Genomic DNA, 19,020 nt, shown 5'->3' with positions numbered 1-19,020 from the left:
AACGACAACTTGTGTTTGGACTTCACCTTTGGAAACGTGAGGCTCTCAGTGTTGGACACTAACCTTGCCAGCCCAATGGTTCATATGACATTTGTCCAAATATTAACCTTATGTTGAAAAAGCCTTATATTATGGTTTCAAAAGACACTTCAAAATTTGAAACTATACCTAGTAGTTTTGGATAAGAGTCTGGATTGAAATTTCATTTTTTGTTACTTCAGTGACCTAGACCCAAATTACCAAAGAAAGTGGTTTATGTTGAATGAAGCATGCAATGGCTCAGTGATGGGAATACAATATTCGTTAATCCAAGCTATTGACCCAAAATCTACTTTTAAATCATACTTTATAATTAACTGCAATGAGGAAAATGTGATTCTTTTGTTCGAAATTAACATCAATTGAACAATAGAGGCATCTACCTCCCGGCCTTGTAGATGTTTAGAAAGAAGGTAAAAGAGCCTGTGTTAATCTTGTACTGTATTTTCTGGCTAAGTTGCCACGCAATTTTCCTGCCGTAGCCTTGAATTCATTTTGTTGTTTGAAAAAGTGACAGTAAACCAACCCTGGCCGAATGATTTCTAAATCACCAGGGTAACCAAATTCGTCAAACCAAATATTTCTCCACATTTTTTTTGTCTCCGGAACAAGAAAGAATCACCAAAATAAGGGTTCAGCCTTTTGATACATGGCCAGGTCATTTACAACTTACCAATCTGCCTTTGGAATAATCATTGTCAAAGACGATTCCTTTGAAAGCTTGATGTAGGGTTCTTGTAGATCTTGTGTTGTTTTAGAGCAATCATTAATATCAAATGAGGCAAATTCTTGGAGCAAATGACTAACCGTCATTAGACCTTCATCTCAAGATCGTCTAACCAAGATGCATATCATCCAATTCTTCAATCCAACCCATCGAAAATAAAGGGAATATTGGGAAGTTGCGTGATTTGCATCAGGGTCCGCATTGTTTGTACACATTCTGGGACTAAAGTTGTGTTAGATGTGATATCCCGGTGATGAGCATCACGAAGCGTTCAAGACAAAGTGTCGTGGTCCTTCAAGTCTCGCAGAATGTTCCTCGTTAGATCCGTATCCTTGACACGGGTTCCCGGGCTTCGATTAACTTATCTGTGTCAAAACATTGCCTCCAAACAATGGTATTCTCAAGAACCAATCGAGCAAGAAGTCACTTTTGGCAAGCTAGCCGAAGAGGCCAGTTTGATACTCAAATCCAGCATAGACCGTGGCGTAGCCTTGGAGAAGTTCCAAGACCATGACGCGTTGGATAAAATGGAGGCTAAAATTGCAGACACCTATCGTCCGCGACCCTCCGATTACTTGTATCAAATCCACCAGTTCTTGTCCAAGAACGATTTGAAAAGCGCGCTCAATGTTCTTGAGCGCGACATGCGACAGGAGTACGTCAAACCAGCTGTTGGCCACTTCCGGTTGCTGATTCATGCTTGCGGTAAAGTGGGCCACGTGCGTAAAGCGTATGAGCTGTACAAAGAGTATGTATCTCGCAGCTTGGATTGGAACCATGGGATTCTGGCAGACATGTTCAATGCTTGTGCTAATGCTTCGGAGAAACCGTATGCTTTGGCCAAAGCTAAGCAGTTAAGACTCAATCTAGCCAAGCGCAATGTTCAAATGAGTAAAGTGACTTATCATAATATGCTCAAAGCTTTTGGTCGTTGCGGTGATCTGGAACTGGCCTTCTCGATCTTGGACGAGATGAAGACTAAGAATGTATTGATTGATTCTGAGACACTAAATCACTTACTTCATGGATGCGTCAGTGATAAAGAAGCCGGATTTAGACACGCCATTGCTGCCTGGAAATTGGTGGAGAAGAAGAAAGTCCGACCTGATAGTTTTTCCTATAAGCTTTTGCTTCGAGCGACCCAGGAATGCGGTGCAGGAGATCAAAGCTTTTATTATGATATACTTTTAGCTTGCATGACTGTGGAAGAAGCACGGGAACATCGACAGAAAGTCCTTAACTCTGGTCAGGCTCAAAGCCAATATCAACCTGGTCCCAACAATGGCGAAATGATCGAAAATGGACTACAAACCGTGGATAGAAGTCAATTGGTTGCCAATCAGGCAAATCATCTCCCCAACGTGTTGCACCAAAAACCCAATCTCAACGGTGTCATTGGACTGGGAAGTCTTTTGACGCCTCAAAACAGATTTCTCATTTTGGGTGGATTGGATGGGTTCTTTGCTCACTTGAAAAGCCAAAAGATCAAGCCTGATATCATCACATTCACTCTGGTGCTTAATCTCATTCCGGATAATGTTCAAGCGGAAGCTGACTTGCTCCAGAAGATTGGCCACTTCGATGTGAAACCGGATATTGACTTTTTCAACCAACTCATCAAACGGCGAGCCATGAGGAAAGACTACGCCCATGGAAAAGATACCCTTCAGCTTGTGAATAAGTTCGGGCTCTCCATTGATATCATGACCTATGGCAATTTGGCGTTGTGTTGTGACTCACGTGTGAGTGCCTTAGATCTATTACGCGATATGGAAGAAAACAGCTACAAACCAACAATAGAGATCCTTCACGTTTTCTTAAAAGGTGCTGCCATGAGAAAAAGTCCCCGTGATGTACTCCTTTTCATGCAAATCATGGATCGAAATGCTATCAAACCCAATCCCAGAGTGCTCAAGACATTAGAGAAGTTCAATCAAATTTTCAAGAATCTTGTCAAACAATGGGAGCGAGGTGAAAAAGACCTGTACCAACTTCCCAAACCCATGCACTACGAGGTCAAGAATGGCTTTGAATATTGGACAAAGTTTGCCCATTTCTACAAGTCGTGGCTCCGTAAAACCGAAATGGATCCTTTGGAACACCCTTTAAAGCAATATCTCACTGACAAAGACATGAAAAAGGCAGATGAGGGTGTGCCTTATTTGAAACGAATAATTGATCACTCGGATTCATGAAAGGTCAATGCCCAAAGACGACTTTATCATTTTGTTCCTACGTCATGCAACGCTTTGACACGATTTCATACAAGAAGGAAATAAACGCTAGAAATAATCCCATGCCCCAAGCCACCAATGGTCCATAAAAGTGTTCCAAAAGCAAAGGCTTTAATCCAAATGTGACCTGGTTCAAAGGTTCCAAATCCTGTAAGTACAAGGTGCAAATGTGAGTCCACCTGATCGAAACTCTCAAGCAGAAATAGTTGTGTTACTTCTTCAGCGATAGGTCGGGTTCGCCCATAGGAATAAATGGCCCGAAAGTAGTGTGCCATTCCCATATTGTTCATCTCCAAATCACTGAAAAGATTGAATATAAGTAAAACACTCCAAGTAATTAGTTATTAAGCCACACTACAATTGGGCAATGATGTCGGTGTAAGGAGAGTTCTTCCTCATCAAGTGGCCATTGTTATTGAGATCTTTGACATCTTTACTGATGTGGAACAATTGCTTGCCGTTAGGTAGGGTAAACCAATCTTGAACGGCCGTTGGTGTATGCCAAATCAGGGCCTTTTCGTTTTTCGGGAGCAGGAATATTCTTTTGGCAGTTGTAAGAACAGAGCCATATCCAAGATCAAAGTTTGTGTCCTCCTGTTGAGCTTGGACTCTCTTGTATACTTGGCCAAAAATAGAGTTTTCGTCACTAGACTGAGCAAAATAACAACATGATAAGAATTTGCCTAAGAGAAGCCTTCTAAAGTTTTCAACCTCAAAAGCTTCTTGAAATTTGCTGCCTTGGGTGAAGACGATGGTATAATCGGACTCCAGTAACTCCTCCCAAGTGTCAGGTACGTAAGAAAACCTGGGCATGGTCAAGTATGTGATGAGCACTGAGGTGTAAATCAAGCCAATGAGTAAGCAAAATATCGTCCATATCCAGGCTAATACTAGGCCCCTCGGATTTTGAGGTGATTGGAAGGATCCTAAAAAACATATCCCTTCATAGACTAGTAATTACTTGATGGCAACTTGTATGCCCACCTTTCCCCACAAGAATGGCCAAGAGTTTGATCCCACTCCAAAGCATATCTGAAGCGTTCTCATCAATTAGAATCACATAGGTCAATATGAAGGCTGCCAGGGAACCCAGAATCGCTATCCAAACCCGCAAACTCAAAGGGCCAACGGGCCCAAAGAAAGAGGCCTTGAGAGTGGGAATTTGCGTGTAAAAGGTCGTCCCGGTAAATGCGAAGAGAGGCCCATAACCGAAGTCGAATCTTGCGTTCCGGGCTATTGTTCTGCCCATTATGATGGACATGTGGCCCACCTGAAACAATGTATGGAACATGCGTCATTTTGATTTTCTAGCTGACTTTAGACTTCTTCCAAAAAAGATACTTACCCCATTCTCGACGTCCAACATCATTTCTTCAGAGGTATTGTACGGCTTAAGGACGTAGCTATTGAAAGACTAGATGCGTTGAATAACTGAACTAAGAGGCTATTCGTTCCCACTTTTAAACTCGCTTTCGGTACTAAAAGTTATGACAACTGTTCTTTTGAATTGGGGAGGAGTAGCCATTTCATTCTCATTATCTTATCTATCTTCACTATCTTATGGTATTCTACTAAACAATGAGAAGAAAAATAATAATTTAGGAATCCAAAACATCTTTTATGTGTATCGTAGAAAAATATACTACCTCGATATATTTCTTTTTAAATCTTCTAGTTTTCCGCACTTTTAGTCGAGACTCTTGACGTTTTTTTAGATAGCTAACATCATTGTTAACGATAAATCACCATGTATAAAACACTTTTAGGAACTCGAAATTTTGGAGCACAAAAATCATTTTGATTCCAACCCTGAAGATGGCCAAAAGCTTCAAGCCACCCAAAATCAAATTGGGACCTCTTGTACTCTTGCTTCTAGATGACAGTAGAAAAGGGTGGCTTCATCAAAACTGAACTTACTTGAGGTTAAAATTGTGTTTGCGAGCATGCATTTCCAAAATAGCGTGGTAAGTCCCAGAATACTCCTCCTCGTCTTTTTCGTTACGTTTGACCACCACTGGACCGACCCTGGTTTCCAATTTGGTACAAATGGTGAAGTTTTGACCTTGAAAATTTGAGTACTTCTCCGGGAAAAGCTCGCCATTAGATGGTAGCTCTGAACCTAAACATAAAGTATGCTGAAATCATGACAATGACTTATTTTTCTATTTGTTTACGGTTCGAAAAGACAATCAAAGTTTGATTATAAGATAAGAAATATCGGTATTATGCTACAAATAATCATTACCTCGTTTCCAAAGACCCAAAAGAGTCAGGGTAGGTCGTGGAGAATCCTTATTGTATTGAAAGATTGTGTGCAGTTGCAAATATTCTTGTTCCTCAAAATGATAAAAATGCTTTTGCCAATCACATAAAAGAACAAGATTGAGTTTCGCTAGTTTACCTGATGAATAATCAAAAGATTACGTTTAATTGCTAATCGGTCAACTCTGGTGACATTCTCCGGGGGTTTAAATTGAACAAATACAATGAAGATGTTATGTTTGAATTGGAACATTGGTCGGCTCTGTAAAAAAAAAACATGTCAACATCTAGAGCATCAAAGAGCATAAAAATATGAATGAGAACCTGATTGAAAAGTGTAAATATATCTTCTGGAGCGTTGCAATCAAAAATAAAAACGCCCCTTCGGATTTGGACTTGGCTTTCGTTGTAGAAATCTGGATCAGACGTTATGGTCAAATCCTTGGAACGGAGTAATTCTTGTCGAACGGTACTTGTAGTATGAATATACACATCCATCTTTGGGAAAGAATGGATTAAAAGATCCAAGAAATCAACTTGAAGTTGACTCCTGAGTGCTCCAATCTCTGATCCAAGCAAGAGCACAAGGAAAACCGAGATGTGGAAAGGTAACATGGTTTTGTCTGAACTGGCAAATTCAATCAAGTACCACGTTTTATAAGGCAAATTTTGCCACACGATTGAAAGTTTCGTGTCATATTCTTAAGAAGACATTTGAAACATTTGAAGGCCAGATTATGTTTCCATGGGGTACTTACGTATTTACAAAAAAGAGACTTTTGAAGGCGGACCTGCGGAGTCAACTTTGAGATAGACTGAGTCAACCTTCAACATAATACTTATATTAGTACAAGGAGTACTGTATTTCCGTTCATGGTTTAAGCCATGAATGGTTGGAATCTGGACGTGGAGACTAAGGCTGAGAGTTAATGACTTCGATTCGAAGCAATGGGTTGTATTCATCTTAAAATGAGACTGGTTCCATGACCAATTCACTATGACACAGTGCTTCAATTTTTACTTGAATGGAATAACTGAGTTCAAAGTTATGCCCTCTCAATGCTCATTAAATAATAAATAACTCTTCACAGAATGGATGAGTTGACCTTCTTGTGATAATCTATGCCCTATTATGTAGTGCATTTCAAACAGGCATAACTTCTTACACAAGGGTTTAGATCGACCTAAGATTTGAAGTATGCAATGGTAGCGACCTTGAGCCATTCTCATTATGCGAATAATACAATGAGTTTATGCTGGATTCAAAGACCAAAACAATGCAGTGTCAATTGTTGTTCCAAACAGTTTCGAATGTCTGTAAGCTTTGGATCACCAAGGTATGGATGACCTTCTGTCTTTAGCTACCATTGAAATACTTATAAGATTTGTTCGGGAAAGTGAACGTCATTGTTTCGGCAATTTTCTTAAGAAGTGTTTGCAAATAGGATTCATTTTGTCTTATGACACTCATCTCACTGTTTTAAGCGATGAATTAGCTCATCAACATATTGATGAACGCTGTTCAATGAAGGACCTTGGGATTCGCTTTCCAACTAGGATCATGTTTTCCTCCATAAAGGTTTCAACCTATTGCAACTTTAAATAGAACTTCGGATACAAATTATGGTGCAGGTAATTCAACTCATATATTTTCAAAAAAGCCAGATCGAGAGGTCAACAACGCGGTTAGTTAGAGATGACCTTCGACGGGTCCTGGTGGAGCCACTCCCCGGAAAATTCTGCGTTCAATTTTAACTGGAATCGAGGGTGACGAGGAGGGGAGAAGCATAATGCAGTGGGACCGACACTAAATAAGGGTTTTTGGTTGGTATTGTGGAACAAAGGGGAACAAATGATGAGACAAGGGCAGGAAATGACAATATCAGCTTTATGGCGTACGCACTACATTAATCTTATCGATCGCCTAACACTGGAATATTTCCGAGGTCGTCACATTATTGCTTATACCAAAAGTATGGAACAATGAAATATATTGGTCCAAGTTGACCTTTTCTTGGCAGATATCCGTGGAGAACAAATTGAACTTTGTGCAGCTTTTTTACCACGTTTCCTTGTTTGCTCACCCTCCAGTTCACCTGGTTTCTTTTTTAGGTTTGCATGATTATTGGATTCCGATCTAGGAGGCGGTTATAACCGAGCGAGGGTTTGGTTAAGACCCCGCAAACTTGAATCACTGGTGTGGGATCCCCTCCCAAGTTGTAAAACGAGATCCCAAACTTGTCTAGAATGCGCTTCTATTGAGGTAAAAGGGCTGAAAAAATTGGACAGCTTTCACTATCGACACAGATCCACAAGGGGCATATACGAATGTTGTCGGTCAATAAGTTGACCCAGTTAAATAACACCATTTTCAAGTACCAGAACAACACCAAACACCCTTGGAGATATTGGACTTGATCCAGTGTTCAATTTGACGACCTCCAGGCAAGACATCGGTGAGTGATGTCGGAGAAGTATTACACCATCGGGGTGCCCATGAACGCATTGCCAAGGCCGCAAACCAGTTCCAATTACAGCCGAATCGAATCCGCACTGAATGGTCAGCAAAGTTCCAATGGGAATTGTTCGGTCAAGTTCCACGATTGCTCGTTGAACGCTAGTCTGACCAATATTCGAGATTTGGTAAGAAATGCAGTGTGGTAAGAATTGCAGTTTTATAACAATGACGAAGATGCAAGCTTTTTTTGATTGACGAACAGTAAGCCATAGCATCATTATAGCCACGTTTGCTGACAGACTGACAACAAGTGGTTTGCTTACGATTGAATTGTAAAGATGAAAATTAAACGGTTGCGTCAGACGCTACTACTAGGTTTTGTTCACTTTAAAACTACGAGTAGCATAGCTATGGTGGCGGTCATTGAAAATATTTTGTCTGCTTGATTCTTGTTAATGTTGCGTACGAAGTGATCTAATTGTTCAGGACAGCAAATAAGGGACTAGGACTAGTGTCAAGGGGTGCAGAAAACTAGGAAATAAGATTTTAGACCCCCAAACGGGTTTATTTGTTATTTGCCACTTTTTCAATTCACATGGTCTTTCTTACTTTGCTTTACAGATCTTGTGCTACAATTCAAAGTTTTTTCGGCATGATGCTATTAGTTTGAGAGGATGTTCAAGGCAAATGAAAATGCTATTGAATGAAATAGAGTTGACTAATTCAAAACTAGCCCTAGAAAACTAATACAACAATCAGACTTTCTAGTTTTTCCTATTTGCACAATTTCTCGCGACTTTGGCTTCTGTTATTTGTCCATTTGGAAACTAAAAACGACTGTTTTACTCGGCAGAACGATGTTGCCGATTTGATGAATTTCGAAAATCCCCAGTAATACAATTCAATGTCCAGGACTTGAGTCGTCCCCTAATAAATGGAAAGGATTACAGTTTCAGTAAGTTTGGCTGAAATGAGTGACTAATGGTACAACCATAGATAGAAAAATTGGAAAAACGTAATTCGTTGCAAAAACTTTCCCTAAACTCGAAATAAACAATATTTCAGGACAATTGCCTCATCATAGCCATAATGTGACATTATTGATAAGACCCAAGTAAAACTGATGTTTCCTATTCCGGATACATTGTAACAAACTAACAATTGTATTTGCTATTGAATGTAATACTTGGCATTTGGCGATTTTTGGAAAGATTGAAGTCTCCTGTAGTTGCTAAGAAAAAAAGACGAAAAATTAAAGCCTGCTTTGGGAGCTCTAATCAAAATAAGGAACAAATTACGATAATCTCTTTTTCAAAAAAAACTTACAATTACACCATTCAAACTATGAAGGGGTTACAGTTCCTTTTTACAAAAAAGGGGAAAAAATGCTGCAAATTCGTTACTGCTAACCCTCTTGTCTCTCATGTTATATGCTATATCCCAAATTGTAGAAAAAATTGGTTGGAAATTTTAGATTCTAGTATTTTTTTATAAAATATTTTCCTACAAGATTTATTAATTAAGATACGATAATTGTACTCTGAACCAAAATTGTCTTACATGCATGTTATTTTGGCACAATAAAAAGTGTTGGTATAACACCGAAACATGAAGTTAAGATACTTTCGATAAATTATAACCAACTAACCATCAACATCGCTGGTTTTATATGGACGTCGGATTAATGATTTGTGGACTCGGGCAAAAAATGTTGTTCATATGTCGATCTAAAATCCGAGAGGGTTCAACCTTACTCGTTTTCTTCCCAATGCCTCAGTTGAGCTTTTTCGACATCCAAACCCTCAAACTCTTGTTGCTCGACGTAAAACAAGATATTTTGTCGGAGTTCAGTGATTAGGTATCTCAATTTTTGATAGATAACAATACCTAATTGTCCATAATAAGCACCAAACTTTTATTAGCTTCGATTTGTATAAATTTCATGCTTCGAATGCCAAATTTAAAGAAAAACAAAGTGGAACCATAAATGTAATTCACCTTTTTGGCAGATTTCTCCTCATATAAAACAATCACCGTCTTGGTTAATTTTTTCTAAACGTTTTGACCGTTGATTATTTAATTTGTTCAACAGTTTAGAATTGTTTCTTTATTTGCTGCCTTATTTATTCAAATAACGGAAAGGGATCATGAAATATGGATCGAAGATAACTATCACAAGGTTCTTGTCTATTTCGTATCAACAAATACTTTGATTCTAGCTCAATGTTCACCTTCTATAAAAACATCAACATATTATTTGCAGAACGGACTTTCCATTCGGGTGTCAAGTGCCAATGCTGCTCTTCAAATCTGCACCCTCGGCAAGGACGACTTGGTCCATTCTAAAGATGCCAAGTTCTCATCGGGAACGCATCTCTCATGTCCATACATTGGTTGCAACTTTAAAAATTCGCAATTTCAGTCAGCCGGGAAGTTTCCAGCGGGTATGCAACAGTCCCGTTTTTCACTTAGGATGTCATCGTGATATTATTACATTTCCTCCCCAGAGTTTCTCCTCAATCATTTGCACAGCAATCATCGCCACCGCAGATTCAATGGAGACACTCTCGATCTAACTATGGTGGTCCCTCAATTGGAAACCGAAGTCAGAGGTCAATCCCAAGCAACGCAAACCTCCAAATCAAATAATGTGGATGCCACCCAAACCTGGCCTTTCGTCGAGATTTACAGTCACAAACGTCACTTCTACCTTGAGGTTCAATCCTTCACATTCGACGGATTCGGAGAGCTCTTTTTGTGGTTGTGGTTCTTGGGTGAGTCAATGCCACTGTTGAGCACTCGAGATTGCGATCACATTTCAAAAAATGTCCTTGACATTCTAGGCCCCGAAACGGAGGAGCTTCACTATCGATATCAGTTGATGGTGATCCACGGGAAAAGCGAATACAGTTACAAGGGTCCCGTGATCTCCATGACCAAATCGGCCCAAGATATCCGCACTGAGGGTCGATGTTTAGTGATCCGCGAGCGAGTGTGGGATTATATCAGCTATAAACTTAAAATCACAAAGCATTAGAACTTTGATAAATAAACAACACTTCCACAAGCATGAATTTACCATGAAGTGGGAGCAGTCAACATTTTTGACTAAATGGCTCGTGCTGATTATCAACTTATAACACGTATCAAATACAATATCACACGCAAATTAAATTATGAATCAATTTTTCAGTGTTGAAGTATTTTCCAAGTGAACTTTAATTCAGAGACACTTTCCTATTGTCCCTAGCCCCCTAAAAAAGAGAAATTGTGGTTCCCAAGATTTCATTGCAATTCTATTTTTTTTCTACATATGCTGCACAACATAGAGCCTCTTAGGATGAAATCCAACGCAAAACTCGAGCTTTTCCAGTTCTGTGGTGTTCCCTTTTCCCGCTGTTTTCCCCAGCTGTGACGGTGAAAATAAATATTGTCTGGCCATGAGGATTCTAACTCATTTTCTTCGGTTTTTGAAACCCGAGGTTTCGTATTTCATGAATGGAGTATTGCGTACATAAAACGCGATACAAAGCTTTCAGAGAAGAGGATTTGACATAAACTTAGGCATCTCTTTAAATGGTCAATGGTTGCGAGTTCTGGGCACAGAATTAGATGAATTCAAATGCAATGTCCATGCATTTTTGACATTTTGACAAGCTCATGGGGAGTGACATCCAATTTTTTGTAATCTGAATCTGAGGGATTTTTTCCAATCTAATTGACTCTGAATCCAAACTCGTCTGCCCTATCCAAATGCAAAGTAAAAACAAAAACACTGCTTTGCCTAGTCCAATTCTGAGATTTTTTTGCTGAATTCAACTATGATCAGAGTTTTATGCTTAATCCAATCTAGATCAATTTCAATACGCCCTACATCACATCATCATTACATTACCATCACATCACCTCTCGTGTCAGAAATTCCACGAAAACACTAATCAACTAAAACACATTTTGATCCCCAGTACTATTTTAATGAAAACTTATGTTTCATCCGTAAAACACAAATTCATTTAGCCTTAATAAAATGTGATTTGATTTTTTTCTGCGATATGGCATTACTTAGTAAAACCCAAAGGTTGTCAAGAACATGTAGGAGCACAAAAATGCTGTATGCTGTTTTTTTTAGCACCTCTTCTGTTTTGAAAAGTACCTCAGTGATCTCCCAAAATTTGAGATGACATAATCATGCACCTACTTCTGCAATGTCTCAATAGGAGTGCAGTTTTTTTAACTTTATTTTCCGTACAATTTACTTTATTTTAAACTAGTTCTAAAGGATTGGAGGTGGCATTAAGCATTGACCTATTTTGAGCAAGATTTGACCACAAAAATGGTTCTTGTATTCTGATTCAACGTCTGGTCGGGAAAACAGAAACTATTGTTAGGCAATTTGGATAGAGCAGATAAATTTGGATTCAGACAGCTTAGAAAAAGCTCCGATACAAATCGCAAAAATTTGGAGTTACAGTGTGATTATGATGAGCTCATGGACTTTGCAGTTGAGTTCATCTAATTTTGTGCTTGGAAGTTGCAACCATAGGGGATGTCAAGTAATGGAAATTCAAGGAAAAATGTGGTTCGGCACCCTGATTTTGGGCATTTTGGGGAGAGAGAACTAAGACAAACATCACAGTCAACTCGCACCATTCGCCCATTGAATTTTCAATAATCGAGTGATTTTGAGCGAGTTGATTTACAAAACTCTACTAAATGAGCATGTTTGGTGTTAATCAGTGAATGCACTATTAAATTGGCTCAATACCACAATGCTTATTGCCTAGACAAGCATGTAAAATGGAAAAAATGTCAAAATCTAATGCATGCACAGTGCGGTTTGGCTGAGCATGTTGTCTTTGATTTTACTCCATGGAATAACGTCAGTTGTCCATGAACGCGTTTACTTGACTAGCCCTATTGATCCTTTAGAGAGTTGCCCATGTTTAACTTAAATGCTCTACTCTGAAATCTATTTATGAACGCAATACCCCGTTTATGAATAACGAAACCTCAAGTCTCGATTACATACATGAGATAGACATGAGGATTTATGTGAAACGAAACATTTCCAGACGCATCTATTCCTTGAAATACAAGCCATGGTCGACGTGTCGAGATATTCTAGGTGAGGCAACTATCGATCTTCTTGAAGCAATATGGCGTCTAGATCATTATCATTGCCCATTCGACATCGTTGGCGCATGAGTTGTTACTTTATGCCTCGGAAAGGTGATCCCAAATATCATCCCAAAACGCAAAGGGCGCAAAACCACCTAGTTCAAAATGGTGATACTGCAGAACTAGTAAGCCATAGATTATTACTGGACTTGGGCTTTATCAAGCCGGCTGACAAAGCGCCTGGCATGTATCACTACCTCCCCATGGCCATGAGGTAAGCTTTTAACCGATCGAATCAAATCATTCTCGTTTCTGATTTTGTTCTTTCACTTGAGCTTTGCAATGACTTGAAATTTTACAATTTTAATTATGTTGAAACTTATGAGAATGATTTGATCCTGGAACCGCAGATCGATGGACAAGTTAATGGGCCTAATAGACGCCGTCATGATGAAGTATGATTGCCAAAAGGTACAACTACCAACCTTGACATCCTCACATCTTTGGGAGAAGTCTGAGCGTTTGGATTCGATGGGAAAAGAGCTCATGAAAGTGAAAGATCGCCGTGACAGGGAATTTGTCTTGAGTCCCACTCACGAAGAAGTCATCACACGAATGATTGGGAGTGGTCCCCCCCTTCCCCGCAAGGAGCTCCCGGTCAAGCTTTACCAAATTACCCCCAAAATTCGGGATGAGATGCGCTGCAAATTCGGGCTCATCAGGAGTCGAGAATTCATCATGAAAGATCTCTACACCTTTGATCTTAGCCAAGAGAATGCCATGGAAACGTACGAGACCATGAACGAAGCCTACAACGAGTTCTTCCAACTTCTAAATGTGCCGTTTGTGAAAGTGGTGGGTAAGAGTGGCAACATGGGGGGAGACTTGTCACACGAATATCAATTGCCCAGCAAGATCGGACAAGACAATCTCCTTATTTGTGGGGCTTGTCACCGGGGTAAAAATGCCGAAGTGAGCACGTCGCTATCGGACCCGACTTGTGATCAATGCAAAGGAACCCATCTATGGCAACAGCACAAGGGCATCGAAGTCGGGCATACCTTTTACCTTGGTCGGCGGTATTCTCAGTCCTTAGGAGCTATGGTGAATCCGGGCAACGGGAAACCCATACCCGCGGAAATGGGCTGTTATGGCTTAGGGGTGTCACGAATTTTTGCCGCATCGCTTGAGGTCCTCCAAACCTGTCCCACGAAATTGTCATGGCCGAAACTGATCGCCCCCTTCACCTTAGTTATCTTGGCGCCCAAGAAAGGGAGCAAAGAATATGCGCATTTCCAAGACATCCTCGAGTTTTACGACGATGTCAACTCCAGACTATTACCTAATGATGTGATGTTAGATGACCGCGATAATCTCACCATTGGCAGAAAACTGGACGAGGCCAAAACGATCGGATTCCCGTACATTGTGGTCTTTGGCAAGACCTTCTTCAACGCCGATAATCCAGAGTTAGAGCTATATTCGGCGGAGACGGATACAACTATGATGCTTAGCCCAGAGGCTGTCAAGAACTTCTTAAACAGGGCGAATTCAGAACGTTGTCCCAATCTCTCCCTATAGTGACCTGAGTCCCAGAGACGTGGCCATCATCAGAGAGGTCTACGACAATGACAATTGCGAGGAAATCTTCCAAATGGAACTGGAGAAGGCTCTTCAAGTGGGTTGTCGAACCATCGTCATCGAGCCCTCTAGTTTGGGAAGAAACATCACCTGGTGGGTATCTCTAGGACGTGTGATCAAGAAAGTCTCCTTAGGGTCTGGTTTGGCCACTTTTATCATGGGTGAGTATTCAGAAATGCAATTGAACTAATGGTTCGAATAAATGACGTATTTGCAGGTCAAGGGTTCTCCGATTGGCCAATTTTGACGTTTCCCTTGGGACTCACTTCGGTATTCTGTTGGGGATTGTATTATTTGAATTGGCAAAGCGATCCATGTAGTCAGTACCAGGTCGAAATAAAAAAGAAGAACTTGTCTCGAACCTCTCTCAACACCATCACATCCTTGCAAACCATCAAAGGCCCAGTCATTCTCATCAAAAATCCATCTAGGACTGGTAATCTTGTCACTTGTACTCTAGCTCTCTCTGCTTTGGGATTTTCAATTTGGAAGTTGAAATCCAGTTGATGTCTTGTAATAAACTTGACAACTAATAAAATTAGTCAAATGATCTGGAGTTCCTTTGTTACAAGATTGCGTATGTTAGGAAGGCTCTGGGTTGCCGAAAGAAATGCTACTTATCAATCTCTTGCGTCTGGTCCGTGAATCATGTTACGAACATCGTCTAAGGCAACTTCGAGTGGTTGGGCTCTGCCTCGCAACAGCTGCTTCACATTCTGTCCTTGCTCAAGGAGAGAACTTTCTCACAAGACTTGGCCTTTCAAAAATATGGGCCACGGGTCGAAAGATGGCTCTACCGGCCTAGAAGTAAGCTGTAAATAGACCTTTTTTGTTGTCCTGCAGGTATTAATTTGAGTGGACATTCAAGATTCTAGAGGTGTATTAGAGGGAAGAAATAAGATAAAAAAGGTATTTGGGGAAGAAGGAACGTTTCTTTAGTGTGCTTTCAAGAAAAAATTCCTTCCCTCCTCCCCCTCCCCAAGGACAAGAGCTTAAAAGGCCGAATGAGAAAGCCGTTCGGCGAGCTCGCAAAGGAGGGAGTCGACAGCCGAGAAAGAGCCAAAGCGAAGCTCGACACAACGAAAACATATTAGGAATCCTAGGTAATGAAGCTACGATCGCGTTGAACGTGTTATCTCTGACAACTTATTACGGTATCGCCAACCACCAAGGCCAAATTGTTTGAGCACCATCTGTCTGGTGGGACATGAAGTTTTGAAATCGCCATTGGCCGCTCCAACGGCCCCCTGCAATCAGGAAATCATTGGAGGGAATCATTGTGTCTACGCCAAGAAGGTCAGGAGTTGACGACTCTTCATTTCCTAGGGTCAACATCACCCCAAAACATGTTTTGTGAAACTCACCATAATCTGGTCGGATTTCCAACAACATGTTCTGAGCAAGTCCCACGGCCACAATGGCCTCTGTGCTACCCTCCAATCTAAGTTTTCCACAAGATACGATGTGTGTCAACGATAAAGACGACGAAGAGGATGACAAGTCGTTGAAGGACCACACTGAAAAGGTGCAAATCCAGCCTTCCTTGTCAGGTGCCGACCCGGATGATCCATTTGCAGTGCTGTACGACCACATCGTACCCCGAGAGGGACGCACCATCTTCTTCAGTCGTCACGGGGAAAGTGAATATAATGTCCAGGAACGCATTGGCGGTGATCCGCCTCTTACACCTCGAGGGACTCGCTTCGCCAAGGCCTTGGGACAATACATGAACACTTTGGGTAAGTAAGAACTCCTGGTCCACCTTTACCTTTGCCCTTTGTCTTTAACACTGGATCCATCTAACCTACCGCGTTAAGTCCGGTTACTTCAGTGTGACGAAATTTAGCTTGGATTATCCTAGCATTGGATGGCTTGAAGATCTGGACGAGCACTTTGTGCCGCACGGGTTTGACCGCTCAATACATAAAAGGACCCAAAATGGAAACCCCTCTGCTGAATGAGCTTAATTCTGGCTATATGGACGGCCTCACATACAAGGAGGTACAGAAGAAATACCCCGAAGAGTATAAAGCCAGAGACGAAGACAAATTGAACTACCGATATCCCGGAGGTGAGGATTGCCTTTGGAAGAGTTGGAAGAGTTGGCAACGTTTCCATTTAGTATGACAAGAAATATTTTACCGATCCCTTAGGTGAATCTTATGTCGATTGTTGCCATCGGATAGCCCCCATTTTGGCTCAAATGGAAGAGGAGGAAGACAATTTGATTATTGTTGCTCATCAGGCGATCCTCCGTTGTATCTTTGGTTACCTCTTGAAACGGCCATTGGAAGATGTTCCCCACATCAAAATTCCTCAGCATGCCATAATGCAGGTATGGGATCCTCACATACCTAACCAATTCAACAATTGGAAATTCAACGAGTTCGTTCGATTTTCAGGTCACCTACGATGGTGGAGAGAATGTGGTCGATTTCATCCGAATGCCCATTGAACATATAGAACAAGGAGTTATTGAGGCTTCAACTGCTTAAAAATCCACATAACTACAACTACTAAGACTGAGATCAATTAAAAGTGAAGTGTAAAAGACAAACGTGTTCCAGCACAAATAACTTGGTGAATGACAATCCCACGTGAAATTGGGTCACAAGGGGGACAAGGAGTGCATTGGCTTGCCTCTATTTGATCCAGTTCAAGGCATTTCAAGGACTACTTATTTCTCAGTCGAAAATGACGATGAAAATGGATGCTTGCTTAGCTGCCAAAATGAGATATAATAAACCCTAACTATGAAGAGGTCTTTCTTTTTTATCTATACATATTGTTTGAATCGAGTAAAAACATGAGGGCGGATATGGCATTTAGCTTGAGCCCACGGCAGCCACAGGGAGCGGGGGGCCGGTCCCTGTCTGAGCAGGACCAGAGGATTGGCTCGCACCTTGCCCTTTGCTCACATCTGAGATGTTGACCCACTGGCTGTCCAAGGTTTCCTTCCACAGAGTTACTTTGTTATCACCACCGGAAACGGCCAGCATGTTACCGGAGACGGACCAACTGACGTGCCACACCACATCATCAAAGGTGTTGAGGGTCCGCGGTGTCCAGGAGGTGGACCCAACGCCGCCATCATTGCTCCAAATAATTACACGGCGATCCTAATTTGAAAGAGGAAATCATTTCATGCAGTCATCAGTACATTAGGTATTGCCTGAGGTCTTACTTGAGAGCACGATGCGATCACGGAGCGGTTCACGCCCAACGATGGAGCCCACGCCACGTCTCGCACCCAATCGGAATGAGCTTCCAGCTTGCACTCTTCGACCCATTTGGATTCCTTGTGATCATACTTCCAAATCTTCACCAAATTGTCGCATCCTCCACTGACGAAACGGCGCTCGGTTTGTTGGAACAAATAAGGCGCCCAAGATACCGCGTTGCACCCAATGGTGTGGGCGTTGGGGATTTTTTCCGCCTTCCAATTATTGGCCGAATCGATATAGGTCAAAATGGAGATGGCTCCATCCGACGATCCACACGCCAAGGCTAGACCTAGCTCATGAGGCGCCCAAGAGACCGAATTAACCGAGGAATCGTGTCCAGTGTATTCATACAATCGATTCCAACGACCCGGTGAATCCTCGCGCCATAGGATTACCTAGAGCAAAAATGCCATGGGACAACGTTTTCATCCATCCATCAACCCTGCAATGCCACTCATTTTTCATCTAAAACTTGGTTACTTTTCGATCGTAGCTGCAAGATGCCAAAATGGTTCCATATTTGGGGTTGGCCCAACCCACTTGCCACACTGGCCCTTCATGGCCTTTGAGATCGGCCACGAGGGTTTGAACGCCATTTTCGGACATCTCGAAGATCTTGACCGATCGATCCGAGGAGCACGTGGCCAATTTGCGTCCGTAATAATCCATGGCAGCATCATGGATCATCTCGTCGTGACCGGTGTCCACCGTTGATTCCAAACTCACCATGATGAGAGCAACGACACAATACAATCTAGAGGAACAAGCATAAAACGTGGATTGTTCAATGGAGTTACAAAGTCTGATATCATGCAATGACTTACCTGGTATAAGAAGATGAGGTCGATTCGGGGGCTTACAATTGTTCCAAGTGAATCTTCAGGACTTGGTCGACTGACTGTTGATGAAGTCTTGATTGTTCCTCCACGTCACGATGGGTTGGGCAGTAATCTATCCTTAGCCAATTCAGCCATGAGATGGGCGGAATGAGGATTAGTCGCCACCCGAAACCTCTCAATAGTAAGAGGAAATCTGGTCTCAAGACTTTTTTCTACTGACCAAGATCAATATGGTTTAAGCATAATTTATTCACAAATATATCTATCTATTTACTGATCGTCAACATGGAAACCAAGCAGCATTACGATCAAATTGCAATATACGACAGTATTGAATTTCTCTCTTTTTGGAATGTCAATTTGCTTGGTGAACCAGTTTTATCTCGTGATGTTTGCCGAGATGGATAGTTTCTTTATGAATTTGGAACAGTATGGAAGCCCTTGCAATATCTAGGAGAAGCCCGGGAATGGCAATTGT

At 41.4% G+C, this 19,020-nt stretch overlaps 7 protein-coding genes across 8 annotated transcripts; 5 read left to right on the top strand and 2 right to left on the bottom strand.

Moving 5' to 3' along the window:
* The first annotated feature begins 882 nt into the window (after window positions 1-882).
* On the top strand, window positions 883-3,059 carry LOC131885936 (pentatricopeptide repeat-containing protein 1, mitochondrial-like). The gene has a single exon (XM_059234147.1). The coding sequence runs from the start codon at window positions 1,075-1,077 to the stop codon at window positions 2,959-2,961; it is 1,887 nt and encodes a 628-aa protein (XP_059090130.1). The 5' UTR covers window positions 883-1,074; the 3' UTR covers window positions 2,962-3,059.
* On the bottom strand, window positions 2,999-15,984 carry LOC131885946 (uncharacterized). Of its 2 annotated transcripts, none has more exons than XM_059234168.1 (10): window positions 15,844-15,984; window positions 5,402-5,524; window positions 5,246-5,336; window positions 4,918-5,119; window positions 4,346-4,403; window positions 3,985-4,270; window positions 3,712-3,926; window positions 3,359-3,651; window positions 3,216-3,300; window positions 2,999-3,148 (listed from the first exon to the last, which is right to left on the bottom strand). In XM_059234168.1, exons 1-10 carry the CDS (start codon window positions 15,844-15,846, stop codon window positions 2,999-3,001), a joined length of 1,506 nt encoding a protein of 501 aa, XP_059090151.1. In that variant the 5' UTR covers window positions 15,847-15,984. The 2 variants fall into 2 exon arrangements, with proteins under 2 accessions (XP_059090151.1, XP_059090142.1); XM_059234159.1 differs by lacking the exon at window positions 15,844-15,984 and adding an exon at window positions 5,587-6,125.
* Window positions 7,325-11,121, top strand: LOC131886018 (uncharacterized). Its single transcript, XM_059234229.1, has 4 exons — window positions 7,325-7,905; window positions 9,984-10,164; window positions 10,228-10,494; window positions 10,564-11,121. The coding sequence occupies exons 1-4, from the start codon at window positions 7,726-7,728 to the stop codon at window positions 10,755-10,757; spliced, it is 822 nt and encodes a 273-aa protein (XP_059090212.1). The 5' UTR covers window positions 7,325-7,725; the 3' UTR covers window positions 10,758-11,121.
* On the top strand, window positions 12,728-15,029 carry LOC131886044 (transmembrane protein 11-A, mitochondrial-like). The gene is made up of 3 exons (XM_059234266.1): window positions 12,728-12,845; window positions 14,420-14,640; window positions 14,697-15,029. The coding sequence occupies exons 1-3, from the start codon at window positions 12,820-12,822 to the stop codon at window positions 14,984-14,986; spliced, it is 537 nt and encodes a 178-aa protein (XP_059090249.1). The 5' UTR covers window positions 12,728-12,819; the 3' UTR covers window positions 14,987-15,029.
* LOC131885961 (probable proline--tRNA ligase, mitochondrial) lies at window positions 12,807-14,534 on the top strand. The gene is made up of 2 exons (XM_059234179.1): window positions 12,807-13,112; window positions 13,249-14,534. Exons 1-2 carry the CDS (start codon window positions 12,877-12,879, stop codon window positions 14,417-14,419), a joined length of 1,407 nt encoding a protein of 468 aa, XP_059090162.1. The 5' UTR covers window positions 12,807-12,876; the 3' UTR covers window positions 14,420-14,534.
* On the top strand, window positions 15,897-17,237 carry LOC131886026 (6-phosphofructo-2-kinase/fructose-2,6-bisphosphatase 4-like). Its single transcript, XM_059234242.1, has 4 exons — window positions 15,897-16,218; window positions 16,341-16,550; window positions 16,633-16,814; window positions 16,882-17,237. Exons 1-4 carry the CDS (start codon window positions 15,897-15,899, stop codon window positions 16,972-16,974), a joined length of 807 nt encoding a protein of 268 aa, XP_059090225.1. The 3' UTR covers window positions 16,975-17,237.
* Window positions 17,228-18,665, bottom strand: LOC131885991 (protein SEC13 homolog). Its single transcript, XM_059234198.1, has 4 exons — window positions 18,528-18,665; window positions 18,184-18,457; window positions 17,664-18,098; window positions 17,228-17,598 (listed from the first exon to the last, which is right to left on the bottom strand). Exons 2-4 carry the CDS (start codon window positions 18,430-18,432, stop codon window positions 17,305-17,307), a joined length of 978 nt encoding a protein of 325 aa, XP_059090181.1. The 5' UTR covers window positions 18,433-18,457; window positions 18,528-18,665; the 3' UTR covers window positions 17,228-17,304.
* Window positions 18,666-19,020: the final 355 nt, after the last annotated feature.

This window comes from Tigriopus californicus, chromosome 1, assembly GCF_007210705.1.
Source record: "Tigriopus californicus strain San Diego chromosome 1, Tcal_SD_v2.1, whole genome shotgun sequence".
Taxonomy (NCBI): domain Eukaryota; kingdom Metazoa; phylum Arthropoda; class Copepoda; order Harpacticoida; family Harpacticidae; genus Tigriopus; species Tigriopus californicus.
The sequence above is the reverse complement of the archived record's forward strand: the minus strand, read 5'-3'. Positions and strand labels throughout refer to the sequence as shown.

Bases quoted from the DNA above. Each gene is read 5' to 3' on its own strand.
- LOC131885936 (XM_059234147.1), top strand. From the start codon at position 1,075: ATGTTCCTCGTTAGATCCGTATCCTTGACACGGGTTCCCGGGCTTCGA.
- LOC131885946 (XM_059234159.1), bottom strand. From the start codon at position 5,877: ATGTTACCTTTCCACATCTCGGTTTTCCTTGTGCTCTTGCTTGGATCA. The intron at 5,525-5,586 runs GTTCTCATTCAT...TTTTTTTTACAG, and splicing joins TATTTACACTTTTCAATCAG to AGCCGACCAATGTTCCAATT. The intron at 3,301-3,358 runs GTAGTGTGGCTT...CAATCTTTTCAG, and splicing joins ACCGACATCATTGCCCAATT to TGATTTGGAGATGAACAATA.
- LOC131886018 (XM_059234229.1), top strand. From the start codon at position 7,726: ATGTCGGAGAAGTATTACACCATCGGGGTGCCCATGAACGCATTGCCA. The intron at 7,906-9,983 runs GTAAGAAATGCA...TATTATTTGCAG, and splicing joins TGACCAATATTCGAGATTTG to AACGGACTTTCCATTCGGGT. The intron at 10,495-10,563 runs GTGAGTCAATGC...TTGACATTCTAG, and splicing joins TTTGTGGTTGTGGTTCTTGG to GCCCCGAAACGGAGGAGCTT.
- LOC131886044 (XM_059234266.1), top strand. From the start codon at position 12,820: ATGGTCGACGTGTCGAGATATTCTAG. The intron at 12,846-14,419 runs GTGAGGCAACTA...CTCTCCCTATAG, and splicing joins GACGTGTCGAGATATTCTAG to TGACCTGAGTCCCAGAGACG. The intron at 14,641-14,696 runs GTGAGTATTCAG...ACGTATTTGCAG, and splicing joins TTTGGCCACTTTTATCATGG to GTCAAGGGTTCTCCGATTGG.
- LOC131885961 (XM_059234179.1), top strand. From the start codon at position 12,877: ATGGCGTCTAGATCATTATCATTGCCCATTCGACATCGTTGGCGCATG. The intron at 13,113-13,248 runs GTAAGCTTTTAA...CTGGAACCGCAG, and splicing joins TACCTCCCCATGGCCATGAG to ATCGATGGACAAGTTAATGG.
- LOC131886026 (XM_059234242.1), top strand. From the start codon at position 15,897: ATGGCCTCTGTGCTACCCTCCAATCTAAGTTTTCCACAAGATACGATG. The intron at 16,551-16,632 runs GTGAGGATTGCC...CCGATCCCTTAG, and splicing joins GAACTACCGATATCCCGGAG to GTGAATCTTATGTCGATTGT. The intron at 16,815-16,881 runs GTATGGGATCCT...TTCGATTTTCAG, and splicing joins CTCAGCATGCCATAATGCAG to GTCACCTACGATGGTGGAGA.
- LOC131885991 (XM_059234198.1), bottom strand. From the start codon at position 18,432: ATGGTGAGTTTGGAATCAACGGTGGACACCGGTCACGACGAGATGATC. The intron at 18,099-18,183 runs GTAACCAAGTTT...TTTTTGCTCTAG, and splicing joins CTTGCAGCTACGATCGAAAA to GTAATCCTATGGCGCGAGGA. The intron at 17,599-17,663 runs GTAAGACCTCAG...CTTTCAAATTAG, and splicing joins TGATCGCATCGTGCTCTCAA to GATCGCCGTGTAATTATTTG.